The sequence below is a fragment of the Rhopalosiphum padi genome, chromosome 1 (assembly GCF_020882245.1).
Source record: "Rhopalosiphum padi isolate XX-2018 chromosome 1, ASM2088224v1, whole genome shotgun sequence".
Classification (NCBI taxonomy): domain Eukaryota; kingdom Metazoa; phylum Arthropoda; class Insecta; order Hemiptera; family Aphididae; genus Rhopalosiphum; species Rhopalosiphum padi.
In genome coordinates, this window is record NC_083597.1 from 24,882,189 (window position 1) to 24,905,599 (window position 23,411).

The window sequence follows — 23,411 nt, forward strand, 5'->3', positions numbered from 1 at the left end:
TTCGAGTTTCAATTATATGTTATCGGAATGACGTAATTTGTGTATTTGTGTGACGATGATTAATGATTTTAAAATTTGTTTACTCGATTGAAATATTACAATATTGTTTTTATTGTTTTCATAATACGTCCACGCATAATAATAATAATACTATAAATAGTACGACGACAAGTATTATGTCATTTTTAAAACTGATTAAAATAAAAATCATAATGCCAACAAATATTTTTTTCACTTTTGTAGTAAGTTGTTTATAATTTTATATCTAAACGTCCAACATGTTCTATAGAAATTACCGATTTACATAAATTGTTCAAAATATTATACCAATTTAATCAACATCTTTTAAAAAAAGAAATTATGACTATACATTTGGAGTGAAAACACACACCGTCTTTTTTACATTTGAAAACAAATTATCGTGCAGTTAATTTTAAATTACGACACTACGACTTCACTGAATGTGAACACTCGAGACTCGACAGTGGGCATTCATGTACAAATATTAATAATAAATAATATTTATAATTTTACATAGATATACTATTGTGGATATTAAAAAATTATTAAAATATAAATAGAATAATAAAAAATAAACCATATGAAATATGGTAGTCCGAAATATGCACATATTTGAAAACAAACTGACTGCAGCGGCTGGGATTGTACTTGTTTAGGCGACGACCGATTTAATAATAATAAATAATATTATTCACGTTGCCGATAACGATGTGACATTATTAGTTTTGTGTTTTCTACCCGCAGCAATTGTAATGAAAACAATAATCCAAAAATACCATTGAAAGGTATAGATTCGAATATTCCATTGAATATTGCCATACAAAAATATCGTAGAAAAAACGATTTTTTTTTAATTTTAAATTTATTTTTATGCACTATAAATTTCAATTTCAATCACACGTTTTGATTATTTTCATCAAGCACAATGGAAATAATATATGCATTCATATTGTATTTTAAAAATTTATATACTTTCCCGTCTTACCACTTATTCTGATTAATGATTTTTCGAACGATATATAATTATTAAGTAAAAAAAAATAAAACCTGAAAAACAACCTTCAGGCAGAAAACGAATACGCGTCGTTGTACTCATTGCAGTATTGTAGTGAAATTGCCTATACTATACGCCGTTATACCCGTAAAAATAATATTATAATAAACATTTTTTTTAATTTATTAATTCTTGCCGTGTTGAATATTATAGCAAATATTACAATTTCTGTGAAACAATGATTAAAAACAAAATGAAATGTTTCACACGAATTATAATTGTTCATAAAATATACACTTTCCAGATTTAAAATGCACAATACACCCGAATCGTTTTGCCCTACGTGTGCATAATCGTTATTATAATTAATTAGGAGTTAATAGCCGTAAACTGCTCTCATTACCAAACTCATGATTGCCCATAAACGTAACTGTTGTTCTAAACGATTTAAAAACAAACGACGCGTACACATAATATTTAATAACACAGGTTTTCGTTTATTTGGTTTGTTGACGTTAGACTATAATGGTCGCATGTTCTACAATCGTCTTTCGACCTTTTAAATACCTGAAAAAGTGTAAACACAAACCTATTGTAATATAACTGAGCCGCGGTATAACACAACTGGCGATAATACCACAAACGCAGCCGTTTAATGTAACGTCGCTGATAATGAAATATTACACTCTCGACAAAAAAGTGAATTTGCTCGTCAGAGATAAAACACCGTTTAAAACAGTAACAATGATGTATTACCGAATTTATCCCACGTCGACCGTAAACAAGTATATATCCATGTTATATATCACACATGTGATCGGTCGACTTTGTAGTTACGACTTTACGAGTAAACCGAATATGTGTTCAATCAAATCGTTTCGAAGATCAATCACGACAATCTGCAGATTACTTATACTTATTGTACACAGTATTAGTGCGGTAATGCGGCGCTGTAAATAAGAAAACGACAGAAAATAAAATATGTAATCTATAATATATTATATTTCTTGATTTTTGATAAACATTTATCTACAATCCACTTGGTCCTGTTGCCAAAACTATATAAATATTAAATCGTACAGTAGTATGTCTTAAGAGTATGTATGACATATATATATATATTTATATATTATTATTATTTTATCAACTTAAACGTAATCTAGAATACATTTTAATTTTAATCAGTAATAACTTTTACCCTAGATATTCGATAATTTATATCTAGAAATAACATGATAATTAATGCTAAACAATATTACCAACGCATTGCATCCGAATTACTGACAGGTAAAAAAATGACGATGTCAAGATACATTTATATATATAAACTCGGGATATTTTTCATAGACAAAATGTTATTACCATAGTATTGTATACACCCGAACGTTATGGTTTTCCTTCTTGCCGAGTATTGTCTATCCGTACAAAACCCGAACAATGACGGTTTTGACGACCATATATTTCAAGTTGAACTCGAAAAATATGAGTAATTTGAGTGCAAAGCGTTGTATATTTAATACTACCCATGTAAACGGTTTGGATTAGACCAACAGTGATATTTTCTATATAGTATAATATTGATCGAGTGAATAAAAATAAACAATTACATTTAACATTAACTTAAACTAGTCGTAATATTAAGTTGAAAACAAATTATTGTACAGCTCAATTTGTTTAATAGTAAGTATATTATATTTGTAAATAAACATAAAATAGGTACTAGTTAAACACGTGTATCGAATATTTTTAATTATTCCAAGTATCTATAATTATAATTTATAGGTTTCATTACATGTAATAATATATTAAGTTATAAGGTACAAATTCCAATTATAATTAATTATTTTGATAGTTCATAAAAAAATACAATTTAATAATTGTTTATATGTGATCTAACAATTCAAGACATCTTATAAATAGTTTTTATTATTAGTAATTTTTTTTTAATATAGATTGAAAATAAATGTTTTTGTAGAAATTTAAAAATGTAAATTATTAAAAGTTAGTGTTAATGATAAAATCATTTTAATGCAAACAATTGATCAGAAATAATTTTATTGCGATATTTCGATTAATAGGTATAGGTATTAGTCTATTTTTATGTGACCCGTGTTTATGTATAAACTGTGTGAAAGGCGTGTTACGCTAGTGGCTTATCGATAGAAGAAATAATTTTATTGAACTGTGAGAAAATGGATAAATTATTTTTGATGACATTTTCAAAATGTATAGGTACTTCTATTTTATATATAGTATCAATTTAATGTCAAAAAAACGAGATTAAAAATTAGTTAGGAGGCGCAACGAGTTATGTTTAAATTGACGGTGTTGCATTTTATTAAGGACGCCAGAAAAATGTATAATTATATATTATAATATTATTTTCAGGATAAATATAATTACGCATTATTTTTACCCAGTAACAAAAATAAATAGTATTTCACTACTCAAGATAACAAACAAAGTATGTCACCTATTAATGTAAATAAAAAATAAAATAAAATTACTAATCATAAATTACAAATAATGTTTATTCGATAAATAGATTTACTATTGAGCACAGCCAGTAAAAGTTTTTGACAGACATAATAATAATAATAATAATATTAATATTAACCGACATCTACATGTTTTATATTTATTTCTATTAAATTCTAGAAATTATCGAGCGAAAGAATTTCACGACGGTTGACAGAAAACAAACGTAGAGAAATAATATTTAAAACTAACATTAAATTTCTTAAACACTAAAATTGGCTAAATGGTGGAGTATTATACTACGTCGAATGTGTGTCGCGGGCGTTGTTATGTCTTTTTTTTTTTATTACGTCCCCAGCGCGGCGGCCGCCGAATATATATTTGCATTATAATAATTTATGTTAACGAGAGAAATGTCCGTTTTAGTCGGCCGCTCGGGAATCGCTCGTACAAAGTGACTTGAATTCATCTCGAGCTTTATTTTTTTTTTTTTAAGTCCAAAAACGATAGCACATAATACCAAGTACGTAATGCGCATATAATATTAATAATACGGTGTAGTAGCGGGTGCCTATAGTGAAATAACGGCGTACGATGGATTAATCGATGGATGACATTACGACGGCCGGCGCCGCGCAGGACGTTTCCGATTGGATATACCTATATTATTATTTATATACAACGTGGATCTCTGCAGAAGTCAAGCCCGTCGTCGCATGTATCCCAATGATGTCTCCTACACAAAAAAATAATAGAATAGTAATATTATTGCGGAGTCGACTGCTGCGAGACATATTATCATATTATGCGACGCGACCGCGTATCATTGTAATAATATGCTTAATACACAATACGCGGGCCTGTCGCGCACAGTTGTTAGCGTCAGACGATCGCGTTACGGTGCGATCCATTTATAATATTGTGATATTTAAGATAATAAGATCATCCTGATATATATATATTATATAAATATACATATATCTAATACTATAATACACGTGATGCGTCTATATAGCCACTGAAAAAAAAAATTGTACGAGAGAAAAACATTGCGGTTTTTCTAAATTCAAAGATCAAGTCCAGAGAGATTAACGATGTGTACAAGACATGTACTTACGTGTGTATGTGTGTGCGTGAAAAAAAAAGAAGTGCCCGTTAAAATAGCAAATCGATCGGTCAATCAATCACACTCCGTTTTTTTCAGTATATAAACCACGCTGTCGTCTAATATATATGTCTAATATATATATATATATATATATATATTATATATTAGAAATTCTAACTTCTAACAGTTCTATCACTATAATAATATAGATGTGTTACGCATAGGTATATTGTTATATTATTACTACACGGTATAAATATACATAAATAATGTGTGTTTGTGTGTGGATAATATTATATTCGAAGTCATCATAAAAATATATAATATATTATTACATCAAACGTTTAATCACTCGAATTTTTGACGAGTCATCCTATACATGTCCTGCAGTCTTTTTGATAGCTAAGCGCACGTGACCGTCCCGGACACTTATTGTTTCCAAACAACCTCGGCCGCCGAACATTTATAATAAATATTATTATTATGCGCGACGAGACTAAGACGATAATGATGAAAACGATTCTCGATTATTGCTGGCGTTCGTTACACAGTTCCCGGGACTGTCGCGGATGCGCTTATCGTCGTAAATATTACAACCGTTATATTATTATAATACCTAATCGTATTTATCTCTAGAGAAAATGGTTAAAAGAAAGAGAAAAAAAACACTCATCCCCCGATATAACATAATAAAGGTATTGGATAAAACGAATGGAAAAGAAAAAAAAAACCTGAGAATAATGAAAATATTGGTAAAACTCCAAACTCCCTCCCACCCCCACCCCCCCAATCTCACCGCTCTCGACAGCGGAACTCGACGACGCATCGCACTAATCGCTTTTCTTGTATATTTGAGCCATTTGGCGGTCCTCTTCGGGCAGATCGTTGTCGGACCAGCCGTACACGTTCGTACACGTCGCCGCCGCTGCCGCCTCCGCCTCAGCTGTCGTCCGTGCGCCGTCCTTGGCCGGCAGTTTGCGCGTACCGTCGCCGGTGCGCAGGGCCCGCTTGGACACCAGTTCGGTGGGCACGGTCTTCAGGTCGTACGCCCATCCGATCAGGGAGAACGCGTCGATGAACAACGTGGACAGGTTCAGCTTGTAGTCGAGCAGCTCGGCGTTCTTGTAGTCCCAAGGGAACGTGTGGTGATAGTTATGCCAGCCGTCCCCGCACGTGGCCACCGACACGAACATGTTCTCGGTGGGATTGATGTTCCTGGCGGACAAGGAAACGAATAACACGACGATATTATTATTATTAATGCACCAACCGAAATTATCAATTATATATATGTATATTATTAATGCTATGCGGCGGTTCCCAACCTGGGGGTAAAACACGATTTTTTGAGGGGCAAAGGTTAAACTATTTATTTTAATTTTAAGTACTTGTTATCTATTTAGTCACGTGTACTATGACTTGTAATAACTCTTGTTTTCTTTGCTTGAAAAATTAAAATAAATTATAACTATAATCATAAAATATATTTTTTTCCTTATTTTTTTACTCAACTTTTTTTGGGAGAGAGGTGTATTTGAATATCTAACCTGACTTATGGGTAATAGTCTCACAAAGGTTGGGAACCGCTGAACTAACGAATACCTATGTCTAATTATTGTCAAGCTCAGACATACGTATAATATATTTAATTCAATTTAGGTATAGGTCAACGATGACGCAAAATACGAGCAGAGACCACGCGATGAAATAATATTCAACGCTGTACGGGCAATTACGAGTACCTACGACTGTCACGAGTGTTCCTATTTTATATTATATCGATATGAGAATTTTCGAGTGTGACCATCTGTTTTACGTATAAATAGTCACACAAATCACAGCATTTTTTATTCGTGTTTATACTTTAAACTTTAAAACGTGATCTAAAGCCTGTAAATCTATGATCGTCGTCGATTGCAAGTCTAATAATTAAATAGTTCTGTAAATTCTCGAGAACCAGGACTCGATTAAAGAAATACTATTGGAATGTGTATAATGTATATATATATACGCAAAATGGCAATAGACAATCGATACAGTTATTAATCTCGACGACCGGGTCAGGTAACTGGTATAATCATCTGAAAAACACTTTAATCGTTTACCGTAGAAGAGTATATAAAATATTAACACCAACACCAACTAGTGTATTAATAATTTATACACAAACATCGCAAACCCACCCCAATAAATCGGTTGTGCCCAATCCGCGAAACGTGGATTTCAAACCATTTTAAAGGGCGGTACCCGTTTGCAGCAAAAGTTGTTATACAATGAGTTTATTTAAAATACTATAAAATATTGAAAAACAGTAAGCAGCATAATGCAGATATATTATTATATGATTTAACAAATTTAATTTTATATCTTGCACATAATATTAAGAAATTATAAAATCTGTATTATTCGTAAAGAGTTTTTCATATTTTTTTTTAAGTACAACAATAATAACTACAGTATCACAATATTAATGATTTTATTAAAATCTATAATAATACTACGATTTTTTAATATTTTGTATAATTCCTATTTTAAATAAACTTGCTATTTTACAACTTTTAATATTACAGAAATTGTTTTGGGAGAAAAACGAAATCGGTCAGTATCTAATTTGGTGGAACGGGTATTGTTGTATTGTTGAGTGTTGTAAACTTGTAACAGTAAAAAGGTACATTTTCAGTACAAACGTGTTATGCCCGTTGTAAAACGTGTACTATAATAGAAGTGCAGTGTAAGCGGTTTTTCGTTTACCTACCACAAAACGATAATCGCGAGGGCTGTAGTCGTATAGAGTGTGAGTGATGAGCGGGGGCAAGTCATGAACCCCGTAGTCATCTCTCTCATAGTATAAGTTCTATGGTACTACCCAATAAATCCGATTTTCAGGACGGAGTGATCGCATTTCTAAGGGAATGAGTAAAAAAAAAAAAAAGGTGACGGTTCGCCGCCTTCAATAGAGCTAGCTATAGGTTATCCCCCTGGATTTTGGCATTTTCGTGCGGGGATTATATGTACATATATTATAAGTGCTACCATTGAATATATAAGCAGGATAAGTGGTAGGGTTTTTCGTTAGACATTCAAAACGCACGAGTATATCAAATAAATTATATTAAGTCCCGCTTTGGTCACATTATTTTTATACATAAATTTAAAGTGATTACAGAAGAAGAAGAGAATTTTGAGAAATGATTATTAATATAAGCTATATCCATACTAAATTGTTAAATACCGTTGTGAGGAAAGGTTTCTTTTAGGTTCAAGTAGATAATTATTAGTGTACTATACTTAAGATGGATAGGAACTCTTTCGTTCTAATCAGTTTTTAGTGTAGTATAGCAACGCCTCAACTGAAGGCGTTTATATGTATTTTATAGCGTAACCAAATATTATTCGTTATGATGTGTAGTGAAGGTCACATCGGAAATTTATAGAACTGTATTATAAAAAAAAGAAAAAACTTCCAAATTACTTGACTACGAAGATTAGTCAACAGTTCTTGTAAGAACATTTTTCAAATAAATATATCTTGTAAATAAAAGTGTATAGGTGTACGACTTAATGATGAGCATCGTCGTTAATTCACCACGATCGACGATTTTGTATTATTATACGACCACTGTCGTACCACAACTGAAAATCATTACTTTTACGCGGCGGCGGTAAAGTTGGCACGAAAAATAGGGGGAAAAAATACACTTTATATTATACGCGTGTATATTATAGACAGTGGTTGATGTAGTGTACCGACGAAAGCGTTCTATTAAAATGCCAAGCTAGTTTTTTTCTTAACCGTACACCATTGTATATGTTGCACTTTCGAATAACTCGAATGAGATATTTCATCCAATCGATAAATATCAGCAAAAATAGCATCGCTGTAAAGGCGTCGATATTTTGAACTATATTGACTATATTGTGTTATTATTATCATCATAGACTACCACGGTAGTACCAATATCGGGATCGTAAAGGAACACTCGGAACTATTATTAGGTATCACTATAGAGCTGTGTATTTTTTATTGAAAATGCGCATTATTTCTAATTTATTGTAAAACATTGATTTCTTGACTTTTATTATTACGTTTATTATTATATTGAATATACTCTTTGGGGTTGGTTTATAATGCATTTTATACTGCATTGATAAACTATTAACGTTTTTGAAAAAAATTTTTAGAAAATTTAAAATCGTTAAAAAAAAACAAAAAGTTTTTAAAAAATTATAGTTTTACTTATTTTTTAATGACGATATGCATTTTTAATTTCTTATTCCAAATCTAAATACTGCTTGGTGTACTCCAATGTATAGAAATCTGTGGAGTGGTACAAGGGTACCCGCAAAAATACGGGTCCACTTCATACTCTGCTCGTCAAAACTTGTATAATACACTTATAACTAATAAACAATAGAAGTGCTTGTGGAAATTCAATTTTTATAAATCGAAATACTCCAAATGATATTACGCTTTGTAAAATGAAATCTTATAACTTTTTTTTATAAAAGACGTGCTAAAGAAACGCTTTCAAAAACGTTAGTGTAAAAATAACGAGTGTCTCTCGTTGCCTTTAAGAGGACGTCTCACCCGTATGTGTTGTCTCCGTCTTACACACGTTTGACATAGTCAATTTTCGTTTACCAGTTTCAATAGTGTGCTTTTAGTTTTAATATTAGAGTGAATTGACCTATTATCAAACTTTTAGGTAAGAACATTATCTGTATCCTCTCGTTGGCTTTTTACGATATTTTAATTTTTAGGCGAGTTATGAGTATGAAATTATTAAATATTTAAAAACGCTCATAATTCACTTAAAAATTAAAATATCGTAAAAAGCCAACGAGAGAACGCAGATAATGTTCTTACCTAAAAGTTTGATAATAAGAAAATTCACTCTAATATTAAAACTAAAAGCACACTATTGAAACTGGTGTACGAACATTATTACTATAGTAATATATACCTACATATATGTCGTACGCGTGTGCAAGACGTCCCTCTTAACGCGGACGGGATCTCCTCCCCGCCATGCGTAAGTAGGGGAAGGCGGGGTAAGACCGTACGAGAGGCAAAACCGTATGATAAGGTTTATTGAACAATAAGTCAAGATAGAAAAAAAATTATTGATGTTAATTTGTCCATGACTGTTATTGTTATTGTTATCGATAACTATTAACCTCATTTTTAACAAATTCCCGCTCAAATTCTTGTTATCACAAAATATGTGTAATCACTATTTTTTTTTCATATATTGTCATTAAAAATTTTTATACTTATATTTGTTTGTTGTAAAAAAAAACTGCATAAAATTACGCAAAAAAAGTACAGATTATTTATTGATATAATATGGAGGAATGTTGCTTATACTTTTTAGTTAATTGCTGTTAATTTGAATACACCTACTGTGGGGCAAAACCGTATGCTATACATAACATAAGTATTAAGTTTAATGTTTATTTTATTTTCATTATTTTGTTACTTACATGAATATTTAAACATGTTTGGTTTAAATTTTATTTAAAAAGTTTGTTATGTAAGGTAAAGAACTACCCTACAAAATTGTGTTCATAATAAAATGAAAAATAGTTGTTAAATGAGTTATTATTTTTTTTTATTCTAATATAAAAATGCAAAATACTTAACTCAAGATTTTTTTTTGGAGATGGGAGATATTAATATGTATTGTAAAGGGTGCCTTTTATATTTCTACTATTTTAGATCATAAAACCATCCATACGGTTTTGCCCCAAGACTAATACGGTTTTACCCCACCTATGGGGCAAAATCGTATTTTTGGGTACTTTCAAAATTCGGATTTTTTTTTTTAGTTTAAGTTAAGATTTTTTGAAAATGCTTCAATATTATTGAAGCTAACAATATTTGTGATATATTTACGCAATCCAGTTTCAAATTTTTCAAATGTTGTAAGTTTTACAGTGCCTAGAAGTTAGTAGTACGGTTCTGCCCCGCCTTCCCCTACCTACATCAATATTATAGCATCATAACTGCGGCGGCGGACGCGGGGTATCACTCACTTGTCGTACGGCTTGAGTCCCCACATGTGCGCGGCGCTGTTGATGAGGAACGTGGAGTGCAGCGTGAGCACTTGCCGGAGCTGGGCGGCCACCAGGTGCGCGACCAGCAGGTCCTCGCCCCACAGCCACCACGGCACGAGGGTGGGCAGGACGTAAGACAGGACGGCGGCCAGCGGCGCGTACAGCCAGTACTGCCACATGACCACCCAGTCCGACTCCATGTCGGTCATGTCCACCGACGACACCTTGGACTCGAACGCCGGGTGCGGCATCATGAGCGCCCAGCCCACGTGCGAGTAGAAGAACCCGCGGTTCGAGTTGTGCGGGTCCGCGTCCGTGTCCGTGTACTTGTGGTGCAGCCGGTGGTCGCGCACCCAGTTGTAAATGCTGTACTGCACGCCCACCGTCTGGAACAGGGCCAGGATGATGCGCAGCGGCAGCTTGGCCTTGTACGCGTGGTGCGACCACAGCCGGTGCGCGCCCGCCGTCACGCCGATCGACGACATGGTGCCGACCGCGAGCGCTGCAACATACAGAAAACACCGTTAAAAACGTCCATAGAATCCTCTCTAATGGGTACATTTTTTTTTTAATATTCGAATCGTACACGGCGTTCGATTGGTTATAATATAAATTAAGGCTAGAAAATTGTCAATATACGTATATATTATATAATACGCACGATTAGTTCCAACAGCAGTTGATGCTGCCAATCGAATCGTCTATAGTATGATAAACTTGGTTGTCCGTAGACATTTGAAGTTATTTAAACGTCGAATGCGGTATAAACGCGCGGCTTATGATAAATTTGATTAATACCTAAAATCAAAGATATCGGCCAAACTCCTCCGTTCTAAATGAAATATCATCGTTTTTATCGGCCGTTATTTTATTTAACGTTCTAGTAATGACCGCGGTAATACGCAGTGAGCTCTTATAGTAACGTTTATTATCGGTGAATTTAAACAAATATTTTATCTATAATGATATTTCTGATGGTTATATTATTATCGACCGTTGTTTAAGTGTCATGGCGAGAATAATTTTCAGGATAAAGCAAATAATTACAGTCATGAGCAAACTTATATGATATGGCTATATGTACTAATAATATGAGTTCTAGAACACGGTTTAAAAAACTATAAATGAAAATACTTCACGATTTTTGTAAATAACAGATTTTTTTCCAGGTAGCGACAATGTTTAATAATTTATAAATTTATAATTGATTATCTTTGATAAGTAGGAAACGGATTTAAATGCAAATTGCATTTTTTCCCTGGATGACCGATAATATTGCTTTCCAAGCACAATGTAATTTCATACATCAAGTCAAACAAAATGTAACCTTTATTTTGCATTTTTTTTATGTTTTTAGTTATATTTTATAGGAATTGATAAAATTTAATAACAATTAAGTAGCACCTGATTATACAGCGCTATTATGAAACACGAGGTTAAAAATATAACGAATGTATCTATCTAAATCGTATATTCAATTTTTGGAAATAATTTTCCAAGTATAAATAAGATAGGAAAACTAGAATATGATGAAAATTATACGAATAAATTAATACGAATAAATATAATCAATGATAAGCAATATTCCTAAAATATATAACGCGTAACAAATCTAAAGTTTTTGTAGAGTAACAAAGTTTATTTGTTATTTAAAAGTAAAGTATTTTTTCATTACTATTTGATCTTCAAAAGTGACGAGTTAAATAACGACTTCATTATTTACAAGCAATTATTCACCCAACACTGAATTATTTATTATTAGTACCCATTATTGTATTGGAACAAAAGAGGGATGATGCGATAAATGTGACATCGGGAGTATATAGAGCTGCGCAGTGTTGACTGGCCCGCAACGGAGTCGTTCTAAATGTTCACAGCGGGACGAGTGAACGAAAAACTAGAGGTTAAATGTTTTTTTCTGATTTTGTACTAAAAAAGTAATGCTCTACAGTCTATATAATATATAGTCGTAATTTTGTTAATACAGTAAAAAATATCTCAAGCATCAATACATATATACATATATGTATATATACATACACATACGTACAGATGAAAATGAGTTATTATTATGTATACGGTTAAAATCATATAATTTATTTACTTATTTGTTACAGTAAAATTTATGGAGGCGCCATAATTCCTGGTGACTCTTAAAAGGGGGCGTGTATCCAAAAAGACTGGGAACCACTGCGACTATAAATTAATTTAATTGCGATACGGACATAATTATTGTATAAGCATAATGGTCCAATCGCGCATGATATCGACTATACCAATAAGTACTTTAAACGAATTTAGTAATTATTTAGAGTTTTGTTTTATTTAATGCATTAAATGAGTTTTTTTATATTTATATAATGCCTTATTCCCCTCTGTGATTGTACTTTTATAAAAATTATTGAATAAAATATTAATTATATAATTCCATTCGTCCAAAATCAAAGAATTTAAAACAAAACTTTTATTTTTATTTTCCTTTTACGTAAAAGCGTCGGGCTTTTATTTTTTGAAGCAATTTTTACATATTTAATTTAACTATATTATGTATTACATTATACCTAATTTATGCATACCTAATTATATTATATTATACACGTTATATTTCCATTTTGACAGAATTATCTACTCTTTATGATTTTAAATAATTTAACATAATATAAATTATTACAATGTAACATTGGCAAATTAAAAAAAAAATTTTATCTTTAATTTTAAATATTGTCTAAAAGAGTTTGTTAATTAATATGTTATAATATTCATCCATTAGACTCGTTTTGATCAAATAGTTTCTATTCTCGATAACAGCAATTATATAAGCTTTAATTGTATACTGTGATAAACAATCGTGATTCGAAGAATACCACAAAAATAATTAGTTACTTTTCAGTAAAAATTGTATAAAAAAATAATCATTAAAAAAAAATTGTAAATAGAAGATCACTATGAATTATACGAATAACGATGGACTGACTTTAATACCTACTAGCGGTTTTTATATTTAATCGTTTCGTTTAGATTGAACATGAACAATAATTGCTATCGTGGTTTCAAAAATATAATTTTATTTTTAGTTCACTTTTAACAATATACACAAGATTTCGCATATAATACGTTCTGACAACTATCAAATTCACTACACCAAGCCTGCATTATGTAGAACTTAATATTTAATACACCGTTTTATTTTAAACATGGATATATTTTTTATGGCATTATAATATATATATACTAAAAAACAAATTACATTCTTAACAATCTCATTTATTATTTTACATGTAGAGGTATTTTTGTGGACTCTTTGAAGAACTTTGTCTTTGTACAAAGACTAAAAAAAAAATCCTAAATTACACACGACACCGAATGACAAACTACGCTTCCTATTGAACGTTGCTAGTTATGTGTAATAATATGTTTGAAAAATGTATATAATAGGAAACTAAAAACTTACCGAATAGTACGGTGTATAGCTTAACCTGGCCCGTGACGCAGAAGTAGAGGCCGGCCAGAGCCAGCAAGTGGATGCTTGTGAAAAACAAACGTCGACGCCTCGTAGAGAATATATCGTCAGCTGACAAAACCAATTCGTCGGCTGGTGGTGGACTGAAAGGACTGCTCCTCACCCTCGGGTTCATAGACAGTTCGTCTATAACAACATAATTTTGCCGGATGAACGCAAACCGCAAAACATCGGTTTCGCTATGATATTGTTATATTTTTGATACTCACGCCAAAATACAATGTATGCTCGCAAACAGTAATACTTGACCAGGCCGACGATTTCGTTGATTTTGAGAAATGCTTGACCTTTCCAACACTGTTTTTCAGCCGAATCCGACATGCTCGACCATCCGTTTGCACAACCGTTGGGCATTTTTCTCTCCTCCCTGAGTATGGTGCTCGAATCTGTGGCGTTTGGACTCATTCTGAATATCATCAAACATAAGTATGTAAGTATATTATACTGTATTCACATGGAATATAATATATATTTTAGAATTGGTCGCTCCGCACGAGAGTTCAGTCATTAGCCTCCTCCTCATACTATATTGTCATGTAAATATTCTCCACGCCATTATATCCTATTAGCTTATTGTATATTATAATGTTACAGTTTGTAAATTTTTTATTTTAATAAAAAGAAAAAAGATGACAATAATTGGTCGCCACGCTAAATTATTACGGGTCAGCGTTTCTACGAAATTATCATTTTATAATAATGTTTATGGTAAATTATAATTTTAAAACATTACATTTTTACAGAAATAAATTTTTAGCCGTATAAATACCTCGATGATTTATATGTCGTTGATGTGCAATTAATGTTACTTATACATTTTTGTCACTCTCGACACAATATGAACGGGATCGATCTAGAAAAAAACATAAAAGACATAGGTTTAAAGTTTTTTTTTTTTTTAACACTATTCAACACTATATAATAATAGACTATATACGCATAATATAATAATACATAATATACTTGGAAAACGTCCAATTTAAAAAACAAAAACATTACGTTTATTATTGCAATAACTCGGTCTATCTACTATCTTAAACGGCGTCACAGCAAGAGTTCACATCATTATAAATATTATACCTAATATTATGTTAATAATAGTAATAATATGAATCTATATATTATATACTCGCAAGGCGATACATGGGAGAATATTAATTTTGTCCTATTAACGGATTTCTGCTTTTAACAAGGCATGATGCAGTGTTGTTCTGGTGCTTGAAATCGGATTTTCACGCAAATCTGTTCTGTCGTGTACGCATGGACAATGAATCATAAGCAATTATGTAAAATTACTCTATACAGTAGTGTAGATATCTATACATATGTCTAAAGCAATGGAGGTCAAGTATCGAGGTTGGTGTGTGTTGTCTACGGGGGAGTCGATGTACAGTGTTCGCGTAGCGTAGGCGTATCGATAATTTATTCCCCGTTGTTTATTGCAAATGTTTTGACAATGCGAATGCATGTTAGATACCTATTTTCCGTGGCGTTCTGTCGAGGAGTATAGATGTGTAGATTAATATGTTGAACGAACGGTAATCATGTAATATTATTCAAAAGGATTCGCATGGAAAAAAATCGTAAGTGCACTGAACTCGAAAAATTAAAAAAAAAAAAAAACGTGGAAAATTCTCAATAATATTCTATGCATATTATGCATATTATATTACAATATCGATAATTATATAGTAATTATATTCGGGTGTTTTTAAAAAATGAATATTTATATTTAAATTAGAAATAATAATATACCTAACTATATAATATATTATTGTATTTTTGCTTTTGACATAATATTATTGCATGCATTTTTATAACACTAAATGATCCTTCTACAACGCGCCATACTAATATACTATAATTAACTTGGTCAACTTTTATGGTTGTACCTATTATGCACGTTGTATATATATAAGTACATTGTACGTAGTTGTACCTATACGTGTGTTGTGTTACAATAGATACGCGCATCCCATTACCGTATTATATTATAATTACACATTGCGACGAAAACAAATTAATTTTTCCTCTTGTTATTTACTATCTCCTCGTCAGTTTTTATCAGATTAGCAAATAACAGGCGATAGGTATACCACTGAAAATACATCACCGACGGCGCTTCTAGTTTAATACTACAGCGTGCTGCCGAATATTTTTAAATACATCGCGGACTTGTGTTATGCCTACACGGAGCGACATAAATTCTCCGGTCGTGTTAACAAACATCAAAAAAACCATATATTTCGTGTGCCATCGTACGTCGTTATTCATATACATATAATAATAACATGCGTTACACTCCCTTATTGCCTGACGTTTCAAAAATAAAAAGCAAACACCTTTATCATCGATCACACCGTAATAATATAAAACGAAACGTAAATAATAGTGTATAATATGCATAATACGTTGACTATAAATAATAGTTATGTAAGGCACTATTTTAAACGACGGCTAATGGGGACGGTATAATATCATACAACTATAATAATAGGTGTTGATATAGTTATAAATATTATCGCCGGAACGGAGTAACAACGCATTGTATCAAGCGACGAATAAGCGAAATTTGCTTTACATAGTATATACGCGTTGTATCCGTAAACGGACAATCAGAATACTTTGAATCATACGGTAGTGTGGTACAGATGTAATCGGTAAAATAATGTACCGACAGAAAACGGACAATGAACAGATACAAAGGAATGACTTAGTTATAATCCGAATATATTTTTTTCCGTTTCTCTCGTTATTCCTCGGGTAATGAAAATACATAATATGCAGGAACATAATACGGGAACAAAGTGAAGTTCTCTGAAAAGAAAATTAAATTAAAACAGTAACGTCGTGTATAATCATTTTATATGCTCTCTTTCATATTCCTCGCGGTCTATACACATTACACGTACATGCTGTAACAGTCGACCAGTGCGGTATTCGATTCGACGAAACAATATGAAAATAACGTAATTTAATAATAAATAATATCGGAATATGTATTCCAGTAAATTTCAAACGTCCGACTCATCAAAAGTATACTCACTATTGGACATGATCGAACACAAAAGCGAGAAAAATAAAAATTGATAAATTATATTATATAATATATATTGACCGACGTGGCAATACGTATGAAACCTTTTTGGAGAAACGACTAACGAGAGGTTATTTTCACATACAATACGAAATTATTACGCTTATTGTATTGGTATGAATATAGTATAAACGAGGGAGGGGGAACAGTTGACAGTTGATTATTCTAAGTTCCGAATGTACTATAGGAAAAAAATAACTTGTATATACAACCAGAATATTGCTGTTATAACCAGAATATTTGGTTGCACTGGTGACAACAAAACGTTCTGAAACCTTTACAATATATTTTAAGTGAACTAGTTTTAATAGTAGCAACAAAATCTTTCGTAATTGGTTAGTAATCAAGTCTGATAAAAATTACCAATCATTCTGGAACTACAACAATAACTGATCAAAGATTTTAACAAATGATTTTATAGTCCAAACACTGACTACTCTTTGGGAAAAATATTCTGATTAATTTTGTACTTACAGCAATAATATTTTGCATTTTTTGCAAAAGCGTTTATAATGATTTCATTAATATACTGAATACTGATAAATTCAATATACAATTTGGTATGTTAACACTAATATGATATCGGAAATAATTGATTTTTTTTTAAATATTTTTTTCATGTATTATAATGTCATTACAATTACACTTTTTTTTTTTTTTTAATTTATTTTTACTATTTTTATAGTATTATCATTTTGTAAGTTTTTATTTTTCGAATATCTGTATATGCATACATTTTTTAGTTCATAAGCGAAGCGAATACTGCATGGATTGACTTTATAATACAGTATTTTATTTTTTTAAATTAATTAATTAATTTATAACCATATTTTGGAGCAAAAAAAAAGTTATTCAAAATCTTCATTTTTTGAAGATGGTTTCTAGTAAGAAATTGGATCTAGTTAGGTCAAAATAAAAAATTCTCAGTACTTTTCAAAATAATCAGGAAAAAAACGGAATCAATAATCCTAGTTATTACACGGTGCTATTCTATTCACAGAATCATTTGTTAGTTTCATTGAACTCAAATTCAATATATTAACCGGTTTAACATCTAACTATGTGTTTTAAATTTTATATTCTGAAGCATAATATTATTTTTTCTGAGAATTTTGATGAATAAAAATCAAGTTTCTAAAAAGGTTAAACAAAGATATGAGCAAAATAGTGAACCAATAACGTATTGCCGAGTCAAGCCAGAGTACTCATCATAACTTTAAATACTTATAAGTTATAAGTAATCAACCATTAGTTTAAATTTCGATATTTACGTATCAAAATCTCCAAAAACATATTCTGCTTAGAAATATGAAATTAAAAAATACATATTAACGTTAAAAAAAACTTAAAAATATACTACAATAAAAATTAGTGTTCTAAAAATGATTTGTTTCTCGAAAATGTACTAAAATGACCTCGAGTTATGTGAAATTAAATATTTTCAAAGACGTTATTGTTCTTCGAATAAAAATGAGCTATGTGGATTATTGGATATATAAGGGATTACGATACACGTAATACAGCTGCCGTGCACGTTGTAGTGTTGTACTATTGCGTTGACGCGATTTCACTGTAATACCTATTTATATGACGTATTATACGTCGAGGGGAAGGAATAAAAATGCAAGAGGTTTCGAGGTTGCAACGGCGGCGTGTGTTGTTTCGACTGAAAATCGATAAATCGCGACAGGCGCGAGTAAAAAAATTCCTGCAGCATGGCGAATAATTTTTAGCTATGATACATTTTTTTTTTATTAACGACATAATATGACGGTTTACGCTGAACTGCATTTAAGAGGTCTGTCGACGTATGATTGTGTACAATAAACACGACATAATATAAAACAGTGACGCAAACTGAATCCGCCTGTACTGCAGCTGGATAAGAGTTGAGGTCAAGCTGGTTACGGTTGTTATATTATAACGGCAGGCCGTTTGAAATACTATACACACGGCCTCCCACTGAAATACTGAATGAAGCCTAATGTACTGTACGATACAAAGCTATTATATCACACAATATCAATTAAAATATTGTCTACACCCGCAGCGAAATATTATCATCACACTGATACAGCTGTATATTATATTAATATGTTTTAACTCATAAGTAAATAAGTAATAACCGTCTTCAATCAACCATTCGTTTAATAACGTTTTACTACTGAATAAATTCGATTGCGCAATTCAATCTCAAATTTCATTTGGGTCGTAATCCGCTCCATATTACATGCGCATAATATATAATATACTTGAAATGTTATACCCCTCGCATTTGTAGGCGATAAATACGTTGAAAAACAAAATTCGTGTGTATAACCGCGTGTATATAGTGTATATACATCGATTCAATTTAGAGTTTAGATGCATCCGTATATTAACGTATTTACTGAGAGCGAAATTTCGTCTGCGTCATACATATGACTTTATAATATAATATGTACTAACAAATTTTTATTTTATGAGTTTGTTCTCTCTCTCTGGACCTCAAAAATAAACCACGCGGAAAATGAAACGGCAACACGGGCGCAGAAAATCATAGATACATAAAATAATAAATAGCATTTCATTTCGATAAGCCCGATGGCTATATTGTGTATATATAATAATAATACCTATTATGATATTATATTGTACATAACTCGTATTATGTATTTACTTCGCGTACGCGGTGCATGGAAACGTCGGTTCGAATTTGAGTGGCTTAACCCACAGCTATATACGATATTATAATGCCATGCCGTAAAACATGCCACATGAATCGATTTGACAAAGACGCCGTACATATACAATATACATTGCATACAATAAAACACAATACTATCGTTGGGAGTGATATCGACGATGAACAACCAATGCATCATGAATCGATGAAGGAAAACAGACACAGATCGAATTTAATTATTGCAAATACGTAGAGACATATAATACATATTATCATTTACATATTTGATTTTACGTCTTTCGACCCGTGCACTATACCTAAACAGAAACGAGACGTATATGTGAGTTTCAGCACGAAAAAAGTGCATCCGTGCGTAAGTTTCTTCCTACATGAATAAAAAAAATTAATTTTTACTATATGTATATTCCTTACGTACAATAATATATTCTTACATGAAACTGATACCAATTCGATGCTAAAACAAATTTTCTTCCCAACTTATTCAGACTTATAACTGACAACTTGAATGTAGTTGGTGACAGAATGTCGCACACGAACACCACAATAAAAATGAATGGCGAGAGGTTGGATGACAGGTAAATTGACTGGTGGATTCTATGATACGAACTAATAATATTTATATTATGAATTTATGAATGTTATTATATAATGTAACAAAATCGATCAAGATATTTTTGTAAGTGTATTTAAAAGGTGTTGGGTATTTTGTAAAAAATGTTGATAACGTTTATATATACAGCCTACACGGTACCTATAAGTAATAAAAGTAAATCTAGATAGTTAGGATTATGTTATGATACTATATACACTCGTATACAGTACTGGGAGTTTTAATTTTAAAATAAACGTAAGTTTTTTTTCCTATAAAAATGTATGGGATTTTATCGACTCCGCTAAACCAAGTGTTGAAAAAGGTATATTGATTCCGTCAGTACAGGTAGTTGAAAACAATATAGATATCGATTCTTTTAATTATAAATTATACGAGACCAGGAAAATACGGAAAAATATAAATTTACCAAACGAATATTACAAGTCGTAATATTATCACGTTAAATTTAAATAAACACCATGTTACTGATACTATATATAAGCAGTTTTATTGTTCTATAAGTGTGGGTATTATTGAAAACTGAATTATGAAAATAATAAAAAAAAAAATTATTTATAAAACATTTAGTAGTATAATAATAAAAATGTTATTATTTATTTTTATTATATTATACAGATTATTATATATAATTATAATATTTAGACGATCGATGACTGATTTATTATATTGTAGATTATTAATAGATTATTTTTTATATAATTAAACGTAAAAAATTATTTTTAAATCTACGTTCTATCATTATAGACTATAGTTGTCTGCAATGTGTATTGTAACAAATTATTGATTTTATTTTTCATTAAAAATTTAAAATATTATGTGAAAATAAATATTTTGCCAAGTGTAAATTTAATTTTAGTTATAATAAGTAAAGTCAAGGAGTAACCAGGATGTCCACAAGTAAATATAAGTTTGTGGGGCAATCGATAGATTATTTTAAAACATCCTGTACTGACGAAATCGCTGCTGCAGGTATTGACGGAATCCAATTTATAATAAAAATTTAAAAAAATGTACACCGATTGAGCGAGTAATATTTTTTTTACTGACGTGAGCAATACGTACGGACTTTGTATAGCTCAAGTGATTTTATTTTATTAATTTTTGACAGTACATTTCTATACTAATATATTTTTAAAGTTGGAGAATTATTAATTATGTTTATTGTATGTAGTTTTATTTTTCATTATTTTAATTTTTTTTTAATTGAATAGTACATTAGTACACAGCATATAAATCAATTTGCATATAAACCTATTCATATTTATTCGTCCAAACGATATTTTTAGCGGAATAAGCACTCGTCCAAACGATTTAATATATCTTTCCGCTCGAACAGACCTCAATTTGTGTCAATTCGCTCAAACGGTCTATACTCATATTGTTGGCAGAATCGACGGATCCCCGAATTTACATAATATCATGTAACCTTTTATACCTGCCATGTTTCGCATGGTAACATATACCATAACCATGCTATTATACTTTTGTAAACGGTAACCAGCTATAATGCTGCTAAAAAGCGGCAGCAGAAAAACAATATAGGTATAAACCGCGTCTATATTTTCCCAATAATATAATATGATGTGAAACGTGTGGGTAGTGTGGCGAGTGTGTGCAAGCGAGTACGTCATGTTACGCGTCAAGAAACTGTACACGGGATGACATAGATTTTTAAAAACTTTTTTTTTTGCTTTTTCGTTCCCCCGTCGCAGTATATTTATATACCTACACACGTGCTTTATATATTATATATAAGTGTCCTACAGTTTTATTTTATTTTTTTATTTTACATTTTAAAACAGTAGCCCGCACGCGCGTACCTGGCCTAATTGCCGGCCGTCGGCAACCTCCTACTGTTGTAAGTACACCGCGCCGTACTACGCGTCGCTTTTAAAATTAGATTCAGATTTGGCATGGCCGCGCGCGGTCTTCTTCATATTCCCGTCCGTCCGACGTGCGCGCGCCGCGAATTCTTCTGCTCTGCGGAGGTGGCCAACAATTCGTCGCGTTCGATGGCGGTTAAGTCACATTATATGGCACGTCACATCATTATACACGAGACCGGTGACGGCGATCTGAGAAAAACTCGAGACAAATACTGCGCGGAGAAAAGGTTGCGGTTGTATAGCTGTTGGACTATATTATTATAGTATATAGCTGTGTGACCAGAGAGATCCCGATCGGAGCTAGGTTACGTCCGCGCTGGTTACGAAATTAATGTCCGGATAGGGCTTAGCTCGAGTTCGTGTACTACATATTACGCTTGTAAATTTTGGTCGATAAATTTCATATTTTACCGAACGAAAAACTACTAGTGAAAAACTACTATAGGTGAAATAAGCGTAAATATACCGCACCGGTTATACTGTCGTAAATAATGTACGCAGCTTCTGTAATATTAAGTACACGCGCTGTGGTGTCAGACAAGCAGACGGCTCACCGCGGGCGTGTTTGCTGTAATGGGACGGAAAATAAACCAATTTTTTTTTTTGTAAATTCGTGTGGATCGTTCTTATTACGTCTTGTGGCGAAAGACCTACCAATTTAAAGGCCACGGGACTAGTCTACCTACCCCCAGCCCTCCACATGCCAATTCTACAGGCTACAGTATATATATATATATAATATGAAGTACCTGTATGAAAACGTCCAAGAAATTGCGTTAATATAATAATAATATGTCGAACGGATGAACCGGAAATAAGTCGCAGACGTTAAACCGGAATCTCATCATCCTCGTCTCTATAGGCGACGGACTACTAAATTATTACATTATATATTATTATTATACATAGTAAACGTCTACGACGAGCATATAATATAATATATTAAGTCCC

The 23,411-nt window shown here is 31.7% G+C and overlaps 1 protein-coding gene across 2 annotated transcripts in view; it reads right to left on the reverse strand.

Annotated features, from left to right (window-relative positions):
- Positions 1-1,990: 1,990 nt before the first annotated feature.
- The window catches only part of LOC132918604 ((11Z)-hexadec-11-enoyl-CoA conjugase-like), a 50,574-nt gene continuing 29,153 nt past the window's right edge, over positions 1,991-23,411 (reverse strand). Inside the window, exons 2-6 of one of the 2 annotated variants that reach the window (XM_060979946.1) lie at positions 14,948-15,031; positions 14,388-14,584; positions 14,110-14,304; positions 10,638-11,160; positions 1,991-5,816 (exon numbers count right to left, since the gene is read on the reverse strand). In XM_060979946.1, the coding sequence (XP_060835929.1) occupies positions 5,432-5,816; positions 10,638-11,160; positions 14,110-14,304; positions 14,388-14,583 (1,299 nt within the window). In that variant the 5' untranslated portion in view covers position 14,584; positions 14,948-15,031 and the 3' untranslated portion in view covers positions 1,991-5,431. Of the gene's footprint in view, positions 5,817-10,637; positions 11,161-14,109; positions 14,305-14,387; positions 14,596-14,947; positions 15,032-23,411 lie in introns of those variants that run through there. The other variant, XM_060979945.1, reaches the window with a different exon arrangement.